This window comes from Peromyscus californicus, unplaced genomic scaffold (genome assembly GCF_007827085.1).
Source record: "Peromyscus californicus insignis strain IS unplaced genomic scaffold, ASM782708v3 Scaffold_10__1_contigs__length_136768540, whole genome shotgun sequence".
Lineage (NCBI taxonomy): Eukaryota > Metazoa > Chordata > Mammalia > Rodentia > Cricetidae > Peromyscus > Peromyscus californicus.
Window position 1 is genome coordinate 133,895,905 of NW_026294391.1, and position 13,886 is coordinate 133,909,790.

A 13,886-nucleotide genomic window follows, 5' to 3' on the forward strand; every position below is an offset into this window, starting at 1 on the left:
CTGCCATCCCTCTCTGGGCCACCCTAAAGCCTTAGTTCCTCCTTACCCTTTGGCGACCCACTCATGACCCCTAACCCTGAGTTCAGAAGAGCCCCCACAGAGTAAAGGTTATGCCAAGCATTTATAGATCACCACACAGGCTATCTTTAATTGCCCAGGGCCTTTACACGGCCAGTTCTATGTACATACTGCTGAATATAATGTCCACATTTCATAGTTGGGAGCTACACTGGCATGAGGAAGGACACAAGGTTGAAAGGTACTCTGTGCCTTACACCCCGAGCTACATGCAACCCCACAGCCTATGCTAGCCTAGGCATCTGGCACTGTCAGTGAACAAGACTGAAGGCCAGAGGCTAGAGGCATTCAGCCTACCACAGGCCTCAGTTCACAATGTGGCTCACATCTGGTAGAATAACAAAGTGAAAAGTGGCATGATGGTTAGTGTTGTCTTAAACCCCATGCAGTGTCATCCCTAAACCGAGAAAAGCAGCATCAACAAAAATCATTTTGAATGTTTTAAGAGATAGCCTAGCCATTAAGAGCACTTGCCGAGAACCATAGTTCAGTTCCCAGCACCCACATTGGGCATCTCACAGCTACTTGCAACTCCAGCTTCAGAGTATCCTCTTCTGGTCTCTGCAGGCACCTGCACAAATGGCATCTGAACACATGCATATAAATAAAAATTAATAGGGTCTCACATGTAGCTGTGGCCTAGGCTGGCCTGAAACTCCCTGCATGGTTAGACTACAACTGTAAATCTAACAAGTGCTGGGATTAGTCATGGGCTATCATGTCAGGGTGGCAAAATATTTTCAAAAGCCCAAATTAGACCAGAGAAACTGAACTACAAATCATCTCTGAACTAGAAGTTCTCACTAATCCCTAGCCTGCCTATTGAAGTGCCTACTGCTTACCCTCTCAGTAACGATATAACCCATAGATGCCAAGCTGAAATTTGATACTCCTGTAAGCCTATTCCATCCCCAACTGCCCAAGGAAATGGTGAGACACAGATGAAACATCCAAAAAATTTATTAAAGAAAAACATTTAATGAAACCATTGAAAAAGGTAAAACAGTAGTCAGAAACACATCTTAGCCACCAGAAGCTCTAGTTCCCAGACTGTACTCCTCCTGAGGCTCTGAAAGCACCTTGGGGCCCCTCACTATTTTTCTCCCTTTTCAAAGATCCAAGATGTGCATCTTATCAAGATAATGGCCTCAGGTAATACTCATTTACTTTGGAGGATGACTTCAAGGGGTCACACACTGTGGGGTGGCCCTGTCCTAATAATGACACAGGCCAGTTATAGACATCAGAAATCACAACACAGAATACCCCACCAAGTAGAGGATACAGGAGTCATAAATAACAACTTAAATGGAACAAAAACATGGTGTTAAAGCCCCTCCCAGGTCTATGTCTTTTTGCCTGTGCAGATCCATAAAGCGACTGTCACAAGATAAGCATCACCCAGTCCCTTGTCTTCTGTTCTTCCTGCTGGTTCCTGATGCTGAACTTGGGGTCTCTGGAAAGGATGTGCTCAGGTAACAATGCACATATCTGGAAAATAATCAGCCAGTGGCAGACCAAGGTTCACACTGAGAAAGCAAACAAGTAGCTCATAATATGGGAAGGAAAGGCTTGACCAGCACAGCAGCTTACTGCATGCCTCTGTATGGAAGTGGTTGACTGGGTGGCCAGAACTTCCATTTGCCCAGGTTAATTTATCTCATGGCTTTGCACAAAACCAATGGATGAGGAAGAGTGTGTGAAGGTGAATGCTCTGGACAGCTGGGTCACTATGAGGCAGACAGATTAAGGGTGAATGTCCCATGGCAGAAAGCAGCCTGCCTAGAAACTGCAAATGGGAGGTGGGCTGCCTGTGTTGGGAGAATGAAGTCGCTGTAAGTGTTGGGATGACCTCTTTGCCACATCTTCCAGACTAGAACAGATGGATTCTCAGGCCACATCCTTAATTTTGGGGCTGGGATCTCAGCAATGTGTTTCAGGCAAGCCAAGCCAGAATAGTTTAGGAAGAGATCTGGAGGTGATATTGTCATGGAAAAGGGTACCTCTCCCCACTCCACTTGGTGGCAAATGTGGTCACCTGGATAACTCGAATGGGAGGTGCTGGTGGTGGCCAGGACCCCTTGAGGATTTAAGGAAGGGAGCTGGTTTAAGGCTGGGCAAAACCTTTTCTGGACCCTGCTACACCTAAGGGGTGAAGCATGGACCTTGGGCCTACCTTGCCTTCCTATAGGACTTAACCGCCTGAGGTAGGAGGAAGCCCCTGGACCTTCTGAGCCTATTTGCCAAAGAAGGATTTGGGGTGACTGTCTTCCCATGCCCCATCCTCATTTTCTGACTCTTCCTTCAGACCCTCTGATACAGGCTGCTCTACTTCTTGATCTCCTGTATGGACCAAGCTCTCAGGCATACCTGGGCCCTCAGTGGGCCTTGCCTGGCCTGAGCCAGCAGGCGCCAACACATTTTCATCTCTCTGGGTGACAGGGAAGACCTTGGCCTCATCAGAGTCAGGGCCTGCCTTTATGGCACCATCACTATCAGGAGCAGCCCCAGCAGCTTGCTCAAGAACAGCAGCAGCAGCCTGGCCAGCATCTTCACCAGCTAGTAGAGCCTCTCTAACAGCGGGGGCAGGCTCAGTACCCCCAACACTGACAAGGGCAGCCTGGGCCACATCCAGCTCTCTACCATGCACTTCCACCCCTTCCCCCACTGGGACCACCGCATTTTCAGCCAGAGCTGCCTCCCACGCCTCAGTCTCCCGGACAAGCCTGAGCAGCCCCACAAAGCCAGGTGGCCGCCTCTCCAGCCGCATCCTCCTCAGGTTGTTCTGCAGCATCTGGTTGGGCCGGGCCCGCATCAGCACCTGCCGTACCCTCGCCTGATCCACCATTGCAGGCTGGATGGCCCCCTTCTCTAGGGCCATCTGCAGCAGACCTTCCAGGCGCATCACATAGGCAAAGAGGGTCTCCTGAGGCCGCTGGGAGCAAGTCAGGAACTTCAGCCGTGCGGTCATCACGGTATCCTTGTTGCCAAACACCTGCACCAGTGCAGCCAGGCAGTCCTGTGCAGGGGTATCTGGATGTTCTTCCAGAAGCTCACACAGGAGATCCAGGGCAGGGCCCCCCAAGCTCTCCACCAGCCGCCGCCGCCTCTCCCTCTCGGATATGTGGCGCCACAGGTATAGCATGTCATTGGCATGGTCCAGCCAGCTCTCAAAAGACTGACCCCCACAGCCAGGCTCTTCCATCCCTGAGAAGTGTCTCAGTTCCTGGTAGGCCATGTTTTCCAGGATGGGCTGCAGGGCTTGGCTCCACTGCTGGGTCCAGGCTCCAGCCCCATGTGCCCCTCCTGCCACATCAAAGGCCCCTTCCTCACCTGAACCTCCTGCCTCACCTGCGGCTCCTGCCAATCCCACAGCTCCTATAATGCCTGCAACTCCCATGTCACCTGCAGCTCCCTCCTCATCTGACATTCTTGCCTCACCTACAGCTCCTGCTTCATCCTCACCTAGAGCTCCTGCTTCACCCACAGCCCCTCCACCATCCACAGATCCTTCATCCCCTGCAGACCCCTCATCACTCCCAGACCCTTCATCACCCACAGACTCCTCATCACCTGCAGACCCATCATCACCTGCAGACCCATCATCACCTGCAGACCCATCATCACCTGCTCCTGCCTCTAAAACGCCTCCTTCTCCTGCAGCTCCTACCTCACCTGCAGCTCCTACCCAACCCACAGCTCCTATAACACCTGCAACCCCCATGTCACCTCCAGCTCCTTCCTCATCAGACATTCTTGCAGCCCCTGCCTCAGCTACATCATCTTCCTCATTGACAGCCCCCTCATCTGACAGTCTTGCTTCATCTATTACTCCTGCCTCATATATAACTCCTCCCTCATCCTCTGCTCCTTCCTGGTCTGACGCTCTTGCCTCAGCTGCAGCTTCTTCCTCGGCTGCTCTTCCTGCCTCACCTGCTCCTCCTTCCTCACCCTCTGTCTCTTCCTCGTCTGACACTCTTGCCTCAGCTGCAGCTCCTTCCTCCTGTAGGAAGGAGGCAGGGGGAGCTGCACCTGCTCCTCCTTCCTCACCCTCTGCTCCTTCCTCATCTGACACTCTTGCCTCATCCTCAGCGCCTTCCTCAGCTGCTCCTCCTGCCTCACCCACAGTCCCTGTCTCATCTACATCTCCTTCCTCAACTGCAGCCCCTGATGTACCTGAAGCCCCTGCCCCACCTGAAGCCCCTTGCAAAGCTTGCCCATGAGCCTGTGCAGGGAAATTGAATGTACCCTGTAACTCGATATCAGGGACCTGAGGCAGGAAGATCACAGTCCAGGGCCCCCTATCACTTGGTATTTGTCGGGGGATCAAACTTTGGTTCAAATTGTCAGCGAATTCAACCAAAGCGACCTTTGCCCCAATCTCCTTTCTGAAGACCTTGCCAAGCACTCGGTACCTGCCCAGGGGCCTGAGGGCAGCCTGCACAGCCTCCTGGAATTCTTCTTCCTCACAATCATCAGGGATGCCCAGGATAAGCAGTGAACGCTGGGCATTGACACCCATCCACCCACACCAGTCCTGAAGAATCGCCAGTGCCATAGCAGTGGACTTGGAAGGGAACATGACCAGACAGGGATGTGTGCTGACTGTAGCAGCCCCTCTTTAGCCTGTGAATGGAAAAGACAGAAAGGTATGTTGGTTTCAGGCAATCCAGGTTCCACCAACCTGCCCCATAAAGTATGGGGTCGGTCCTACTTCTTGTCCATTTTGCTTGATTTTAAGAAAATCTTTGACAAATTAAATCCATTTACAATATACAGGGCTAGTTATATTTCATAATATTTTATCTGGTGGCAATATGTTCTGTCTCCCCAAGAAACTTGCGATTTCTAAGTTTTCAAGTTTTGGTGAAAATCTGCATTTAATATTCCATTCTCTTTTTTAATGTCTGCGTAGCCTGACACAGTCTCTTCTTTTTCATTCCTGATACTAGTTTTTCTTCTTTTATCTTGATCAGTAGTGTTTACCAGTTTTACAACTCTTTTTTTTCCAAGACAAAAACTGTGTATCCCTGACTGTCCTGGAACTCAATCTGTAAACCAAGGTGACCTCAAACTCAGAGATCTGCTTGCCTCTGCCTCTCAAGTGCTGGGATGAAAGGCGTGCGCCACCACCACTCAGCTCCTGTTTTCATTTGACACTTTATAATTAGATTTACTCTTGGTCCTGGCTCTAGCTTCTTTAAATGGACCCTTAGGTCACTATCTTAGGCATTTGTTCTTTACTTTTTGTTACATTTTTAAAATTTAGGATATGTACACACTTGTATGTGTAGGGGTACATGTGTCTTATCAAGTGCCCTGTAGAGATCGAAAGACAACTTTCAGGAATCAGTGCTAAACTCAGATTGTCAGTAATCAAACTCAGATTGTCAGGAGCCTTTTCCTTCTTAACCATCTTGTCAGCCTATAATAAATATTAACTTATTAATAAATAAAAACATCTAAAACAGTTTTCTGCTGATCCCTTCTTTATTTGCCCTCTTAATTTTGGCAAGTTGTAGTTTTTCATTATTGAATCTGAAATATTTCTTCTAACTAAATTGATCTCCATCATACATAGCAAATCATACTTTTTTTGACCCACAGAATTCCAAACATTTAGACATTAATAGCTTGCCAGCTGTTCTATTATCAACACTACCAAAAAATATTATTATTAATTATTATTAATTTCAGATAGAATTTCACCTTGAGTATGCAATCCTTTTAAATGCTTGGTATTTTCCCAGGATAGAATTTCTAGCTTCAAATAATCCTCTTGTCTCAGCCTCTTGAATATCTGTGAGTACAAGCCCCCATTACTGCCTGTAACTTGTAAAGATTTTTTTTTTAATTTTGTTGCTCAATGCATGTATGGTCTATCTAGAAAATTGTACAGTGTACTGCAGTGAAATTCATATAGCTGCTATGTCCCCCAAAGGTATCTGTGGGATTGTGGATCCTTTCCAATACCAAGTACACACACAAGCCCACTAAAGCCACCACTCCCTTTGCACCCACCAGTTCATGTGCAGCAACTAAGGGTCCCTGGTCATCACATTCATCCTAGAAAGCCATTCAGCCTTGTCTTCTGCATGCCATCCACCCTCACACAGTGATGAGTTCTTCCAATCTGCCCCACACTTCTGCCACTCATTTCTGTCCACCTGCCAGCCACAAGGTCCTGGCACATGGCAACACACAAGCATGCTCAGCAAACAGCAAGTTTCTCTAGGCCAGAAAGCAGGGCCTCCCAAATGTTTAAATATTGTTGGTCTCCTCTTGCCTCCAAAAAGCTCTAGGCTTTTGCCCCATACCAAGCCGGCAGGTATTTATTTCACCAGTCCACCCCAAACCAGAAGCCTCTCTTATCACTCCCAGAATTCGGGTACCGTTGGTCCAGAACTTTAACACATGCCCTACCACTGAGAATTGGCCCAACAAGCAGAAGATATTGCCCCATCTCCCTGCAGGACTGTCGTCCGGCCCCTCTCCCTTCCATCCATGCTGAGGCTAGCCGCCATGTTGTGCGCCAAAACTAGCCCTCACTGCCCCAGAGACCCAACAGATGTTAGACCGCCAAGGCCCAACGAGCATGTGCACTTTTGCCTTCTCCACCATGAGGAGTCTGCCCTGTGTGGGCACCATTTGTTCAGTGGCTCAGCCTCTCCCCACCATAATGCATTCCTCCCTCCACAGCTATACATTTACATGTGTGTGCGGAGGCTCTGGCAGCAGGGGCTTCCAGCAGTGTGGGAGGTGCAGGCATCCGGGTGGGGAAGGTGTGGGAGGTCCAGTCAAAGCAGGAGGTGCATACGCGAGCCACACACACACACACACACACACACACACACACACACACACACACACACCACACACACACACACCACACACACACACACACAGACACCATTCAGGCACATGAACATGTAGGCATGCAGACACCAGGGCCCAGTCCCAAACAGCCTGACCTACCAACACCCTGAGGCCTAGCCTAAGGCACCTCACTACACTCCCCAGGAAATTGCCTTCACCCAACTGCTCCCTCCTGACTTCCCCCTCACACACCGTGCAGACAGCGATTATCACCCCACAGCCTCCCGTGTGCCATACCCAAGCAACCCCTTCTCATCCACCCTGTGGCTACAAGCGACCAGACTAGGCGTAATATAGTAGGCCTCGCTCAGGTGAGTCCAAGGGACCCCCGACACACCCTCGATATACCCTACCGTGGTAGCCCCTGGGCAGTCAGTGGCAAGTAGCGTCTAAGCCAACTAATGTCCCTACCTGATTGTTCACTTTTCCCTGACTCTGCTCTCCTCAGGAGTCCCAAGTGCGAATGTCCAAAGTCACCTCAGCAGAGCGGGCGACGAGACGCGTGAAGCTCTCAACCGCCCAACGAACTCCCAGAACCCCCTATTTCTCCCAGAAACCTCTTCTGCATCTTGAAGAAAATTCTGGATCTCTCGATGGCAAATGATTGGATTAAGAGCTCTCGGAGGCGGAGCCAGTGTTAACAGGGAACATATGCACCAATGTGAAGGCTTAACATGGCAAAGCTTGAGATGTCTAGAAGTAATAGACACGCTCATTGGTCCGTCCTCCGATCATTTAGACAGAGGTGTAAAGAAGAGGCTCTACTCCGAGGCTGACTTTTCTATAATTGATTTTGAAGCTCTCTTTTTCAGTGGAAAAACATGAATTTTATGTGTTCCCAATAAATTTGCCACATATCATGATGACATTTAATCTTACCTGATAGTTTTTTGGGATAGTTTTTTGCTTGTTTTTGTTTTCGAGACATTTCCTCTGTGTAGCCTTGGCTGTCCTGGAACTAGCTCTGTAGACCAGGATAGCTTTAAACTCACTGAGATCCGCCTGCCTCTGCCTCCCAAGTGCTGGGACTAAAGGAGTGTGCCACCTTACCTGATAGTTTTTGTCCTTTCCTTTCTATTATTAATGTAGTATTTGGATGTGACTTTCATGAAGCCTCAGGTTTGATCTTCAACTCAGCACAAACCCAGGAGTAGCAGTCGGCACTGGTCATCCCAGCACTTGGGAAGTAGAGGCAAGAAGATCAGGAGTTCAGGGTCATCCTCAGCTACATAAACACTTTGAGGCCAGCTTCGGCTTTGTGGCTCTGTCTGGAAAAACCAAAAAGGAATAAAAAGTTATTCATTACCAGGCATGATGGTGCAAACCTACAATTCTAGGTATTGGGAAGGCTGGATTCAATTAGTCAAAGCCAGATTGCACAATTTAGAAAGACTCTGACAAAATAAAGAGGAAAAAGAAAATGAATGAGGGTAGAGCTTATGTGCATGGTGCTTACCTTTATGCACAGGTCCTAGGTTCAATTCTCAGAGCTCCAGGAAAAGGGGGGAGGTAAGCTATTTCCATTTTCTTAGACTTACTATTTGTGCATTGTGTTATTGTGCATCTCTTAGTATCACCCCATTGGAATCTTTGACTCTCTTAGAGACCAAAAGCTTTAGGAGCTTTTACCCCACCCATACCAAACTTTGGATCCTTTTGCCTCAACCACAGAGTAGCTGAATTTACAGGCTTGTACCATCAGATCTGGCCTACTTTTCATCAAGAATTTTAACCTCCAGTGCATTTTCCTCTCTCCTGGGATTCTTTATACACATTTATTAGACCTTATACCTCCCCACAGAACATCACAGTCTATTATTTTAATTTTTTCTTTCTTTTTCTTTCTTTTTTTTAAGTCTCTTATCCTCTCAGCTTTCCAGAATGGATAATTTCTCTTCACCTATGTTCAGGATTTTTTTATTCCCTCTTCTGTGATCTACAATCCATTAGAATGATCAGGTGAAAATTACACTACAGGTTTTTTTTTGTCCAATTGTGGATTCATAATTAATTCTTTTATCTCTGACAGGGTGGATTGTTTTAGAAAGACTCTCGGTGTATATAGCCCTAAGATGTCCTGTAACTCACTATGTAGCCCAGCCTGGTCACAAAATTGCTGCTATCCTTCTGTCTTGGCCTCTGGAGTACTGAGTTTACAAGCATATGCCACTGTACCTAACTCATAACTGGTTTTTTTCAATACTTTTTCTCTACTGAAATTTTTTTGAAATCATTATAAGCATGATTTATGTCCTAAAGATATATTTTAAATATTTTCTTACTTTGTAAACTAGCATACAAAGTATTACATATCATTATGGAATTTTATAACACAAGTGCAATTTAGTAAATTCTCCTTCTAGCCACTCAAATCCACCTTTGTAACCTCCTCTTAGTCTCTTTTCCTTTGTTATGTCCCAGGCCTCACCCTTCTTTTCACCTATTTTTACCTTCACATAGTCTACTTTCTAGTTGTTGTTTTTAGATTTTACCTACATGTAGCTAGAGTTTTCCTGCCTGGCCCACAGTCAGGACAAATCTCTCTCACCCGCCAGTCCCACAGCCGCTCAGACCCGACCAAGTAAACACAGAGACTTATATTGCTTACAAACTGTACTGTATGGCTGTGGCAGGCTTCTTGCTAACTGTTCTTATAGCTTAAATTAATCCATTTCTATAAATCTATACCTTGCCACATGGCTCGTGGCTTACAGGTATCTTAACATGTTGCTTCTCATCACGGCGGCTGGCAGCATCTCTCTGCTCAGCCTTCCACTTCCCAGAATTCTCTTCTCTGCTTGTCCTGCCTATACTTCCTGCCTGGCTACTGGCCAATCAGCATTTTATTTATACAGAACGATATCCACAGCACCTACATTTACACTTCACATTTATATGTTACGTATATATAGTACATTTTGGGTACTGAATGTGAGAGAAAATACAATTTTTAACTTCCTGAGTTTGAGTCACATAACTTATTATACTTTCCACATCCAACTATTTGCCTGAAATTTTCATTTTTTACAGTGATATAAAATTCCATTGTGTATCCATTCATCTGTTGATGGACATCTAAACTGTTTCCTTTTCCTTGCTATGATGAATAGAGCACCAAAAAATATGGATATGCAAGTATCTCTATCTCTAAGTAAGTATCTTTATGTGATATGGAGTCATTTGCATACATGGTCAGGAGTGGCATAGCTGTGTAGTTATATCTTTAATGTTTTGAAAAAAACCACCATATTGATTTCCATAATAGCTGTACTAATTTGTACACCCATAAGCAGTGAATAAGGGTGTAGCTGGAGTTTTCTCCAGTCCCACTCAGACCCAAGTAAATACAAGATGCTTATATTAATTAAAATTATTTGGCCTAATGGCTCAGGCTTCTTGCTAGCTAGATCTTACACTTAAATTAACCTATAATTCTTATCTATGTTTAGCCACGTGGCTTGGTACCTTTTCCCAGTTCTGCCTTCACATCTTGCTTCTCATGGTGAAGGCAACTGGCAGCATCTCCTGACTCAGCCTTCCACCTCCCAGCATTCTCCTCTCTCTTTGTCCCACCTATACTTCCTGCCTGGCTGCTGGCCAATCAGCATTTTATTTATCAACCAATCAGAGCAACACATTCACAGCATACAGAACATATCCACATCATAAGGGTTCCTCCCCTGTTGTTCAGCTTTCTACAGCCCCACATTGGAATGCCAAAATGTTGTAGTTTGTTTTTGTTCTTTTAGGGGCCTGCCAACCAGCTCCCAAATAAATCACACATGGAGGCTTATTCTTAGTTATAAATGCTCAGCCTTAGCATGTAATGTATAAATGTCTATTGAGATTATTAATGTTTCTTGTATTTATATTTCTACTTCATTCTCTAGATTTGGGGAGTTTTCTGCAGCAATTCCCTTAGATTATCTGTCTATTCCTTTATATTTTATCTCTGAGCATCTTCTACACCATGAATTCACAGGTTTATCCACTTCAATGTATCCCAGACTTCTTAGAAATGTTGTTCAAGTTTAACTTTTATCCTTACTGTCTGTTTTTATTACATCTTCACTATGTCCTCCACCCTGAAATTTGTTCTTCTCCATGGTCTTGTGTTTCCACAATGTTTCCCAATGTGGTTTTATTTGGTTAGCCATTTATTTCATTTACAGTATTTTTGTTTGGACCTTTTTAAATAGTTCAGTTTCCTTGTTGAATTTTTCCTTTAAAATTTCTCCTCAAATTTTCTGTTATTAGGCAGCGGTGGTGCATGCCTTTAATCCCAGCACTCGGGAGGCAGAAGCAAGCAGATCTCTATGAGCTTCAGGCCAGCCTGATCTATAGAGTGAGTTCCAGGACAGCAGCCAGGGCTACATAGAGAAACCCTGTCTTGAAAAACAAAAAATGCTAACTGTTCAATTCACTTTCAAGACAGTCTCATTCGGGTCTTGGATAGATTGTCTTAGTTTGTCTCGTCCGCCTCGACCAGCAAGGAAGACGCAACGCCAGGCTCTTCTCCAAGCAGTTTATTCAGGAACCTTGAACAATCTTCTGACCCCAGGGAAAGCCATCTTCTTCTTCTCTCTCACTCTCTCTCTCTCTCTGTCTCTCTCTCTCTCACTCTCACTCTCTCTCTCTCTCTCTCTCTCTCTCTCTCTCTCTCTCTCTCTCTCTCTCTCTCTCTCTCTCTCTCTCTCTCTCTCTCACTCTCCCTGGAAATCCAGCCCACACCCTTATAGCCACTGGGCAATCAACCCCGTAGTGCCACGTGGACAATGCCGATAGGGTCAGACATACGCAAGCAAGCCAGATTAGGTCCAGGTGCACAGAAGCAAACCAGATCCTAGCCTTAGCCAAATAAGGAGCACCTACCATCGGGAAGGCAGAAGCCGGACGCCGGCGCCATCTTTGAGGCACGGCCGTGCACGGCTCTCTACAGTTCCCCCTTTATTGTTTTAAGCAGCAGGCAAGAGCAGAGGTCTAATCTCTGCCAAAAAACAACTTGGACATTGTACTGGTGTTAGTCCAGGTGTCATCCACCCAGAGAACACTTGACCCGTCCGATACCCTTTTTTGCAGAGGTGGGAATTAGGGCATCAACCCACATGCAATTAGACTTGCTCTTCTTGGGTTTTGCAATACAGCTAGACCCAAGTGCAGTGCACTAGCCTCGCATCCTGCACGATAAAGCTTTTAATGCGGCCAGCAAGGCCTGGGGAGACTGTGCAGCCTCTATGGCTGTAAAGGCTTGGATAATCATGGCTGCATTGCGCTGCTGAGAAACCCTTAAATGAACAATGCACCACAGGCACATCAGGGAGACAAGCACCAGTAGGCCTGCCAGGGCACCTAATCCCGCCCACTCCTTTAAAAAGGTGATAGGCCAGGTGCACACTGGTGGAGTTGACCGCAATGATCTCATTGCGCAGGATCTGAGTTCTGCTCCTGCAGCAAGTCAACTCAAAAATAAAGCAATACACTAGAATGTGATGTTATGGGTAAAGGGTATGGCCAGGCTTTTATAAGAGCCCAGAGTAGTCGATCCTCAGCTGCTCCCGCTGGCACGGTTGTCAGAATCAGGGCTATCAGGATCAGGCACATCAGCTTCCGGGGTGTCATCACATCTCTCCATCTGAGGGGCCCGTCGCACCAATCGTTCAGGTACCCAGATAGGGTCTAGCCGGTCCTGTGGGAAAACACAAACAGAACCTCCCGCCCATGTCAGCACGGGATCGGGGCCATGCCAGCTACCCGTGAGGATATCTTTCCACTTCACCATGCCCTTCATAGGGCTGTGTGGATTATGATGCCTATCTGCTGATGAACTTCCCGAGGCATCCAAATTCTTGAAATAAGGGAATGGAAAAGAAACAATCCTTTATATTCATGGCAACAATATGCCAGGAGGCTGGCAGAGCCGATAGAAGTGGCAGCCCTTGCTGGACCCATGACCTGCATCTGATTATTCATAGCCCTAAGGTCATGTAACAATCGCCACTTTCCAGATTTTTTTTCTAATGACAAATATAGGTGTATTCCAAGGGGACACAGAGGGTCATATATGTCCAGCCTCAAGCTGTTTTTTTACTAGCTCTTCTGCCGCTGATAACTTTTCAGAGGAAAGTGGCCACTGAGGTACCCATACCGGGTCCTCTGTTTTCCAGGAAATGGGAATTCCTTCCTCAGTGGCCCCTATGAAAAACCCAATCCCTGCCTAGGTGGTCTACTCTGTGCCTGAACTGGATCTTTTCTGCCTTGGAGAAGCTTCCCCAAACCAAACCTAGGATGACATCCCATCTTCATCATACTCCAATAATTGTACTCCCATCTGCGGAGTCAGTAATTTTAAACCACACCGTTTGCGCTGTTAGCTCAGGTTTTTCTGTGTTGCATTGATTTTCCACAGATCTCAGCTGCGGATGCCTTGTTGTGCTGGTTCTGACGTCCACCATTCTTAGCAGCTTTTGGAGCTTTTGAAAACCACTCAGACTGCCTGCTTTGCAGTCTGCTAGGACACTAACCTTCTGTGTCTCAGGTTCTTTCACCACATACATTAAGCTTAGATTCACAATCAACATTTACACCTTTTCACAAACTCACATATAACATGTGCTTAGGCCTAAACTCACACTCAACATTTACCCATTTTTACAAACTCACATATAACATGTTAACATCTACTTATTTATAGAAGTTACCTTCTCCTTGAGGGCAGCTACGTTTGAGATGGCCCATTTTTCCACACCGAAAACATGCCCCAGTGTTCCCTCCTTTCTTGTTACTAAGTTGTATAACTGCAGCCACAAGGCCTGCGTTAGTTAGAGGTCCCCCTAATTCTCTGCACACTTTCATCCATACTTCTAGACCTTTGTTCTTATAAGGGGTGATCGCAGCTTTGCATTCTTTGGTACATTGTTCATAAACTAGCTGCT

At 46.4% G+C, this 13,886-nt stretch overlaps 1 protein-coding gene across 3 annotated transcripts in view; it reads right to left on the reverse strand.

The window, feature by feature from the left end:
- Nucleotides 1–1,094: 1,094 nt before the first annotated feature.
- The window catches only part of LOC128112523 (paraneoplastic antigen Ma6F-like), a 41,178-nt gene continuing 28,386 nt past the window's right edge, over nt 1,095–13,886 (reverse strand). For 2 of the 3 annotated variants that reach the window (XM_052741528.1, XM_052741520.1), the window contains 2 exons: nt 8,005–8,222; nt 1,095–4,704 (listed from right to left, as the gene is read on the reverse strand). In XM_052741528.1, coding sequence (XP_052597488.1) covers nt 2,315–4,660 — 2,346 coding nt within the window. In that variant the 5' untranslated portion in view covers nt 4,661–4,704; nt 8,005–8,222 and the 3' untranslated portion in view covers nt 1,095–2,314. Of the gene's footprint in view, nt 4,705–5,781; nt 5,879–8,004; nt 8,223–13,886 lie in introns of those variants that run through there. The other variant, XR_008219011.1, reaches the window with a different exon arrangement.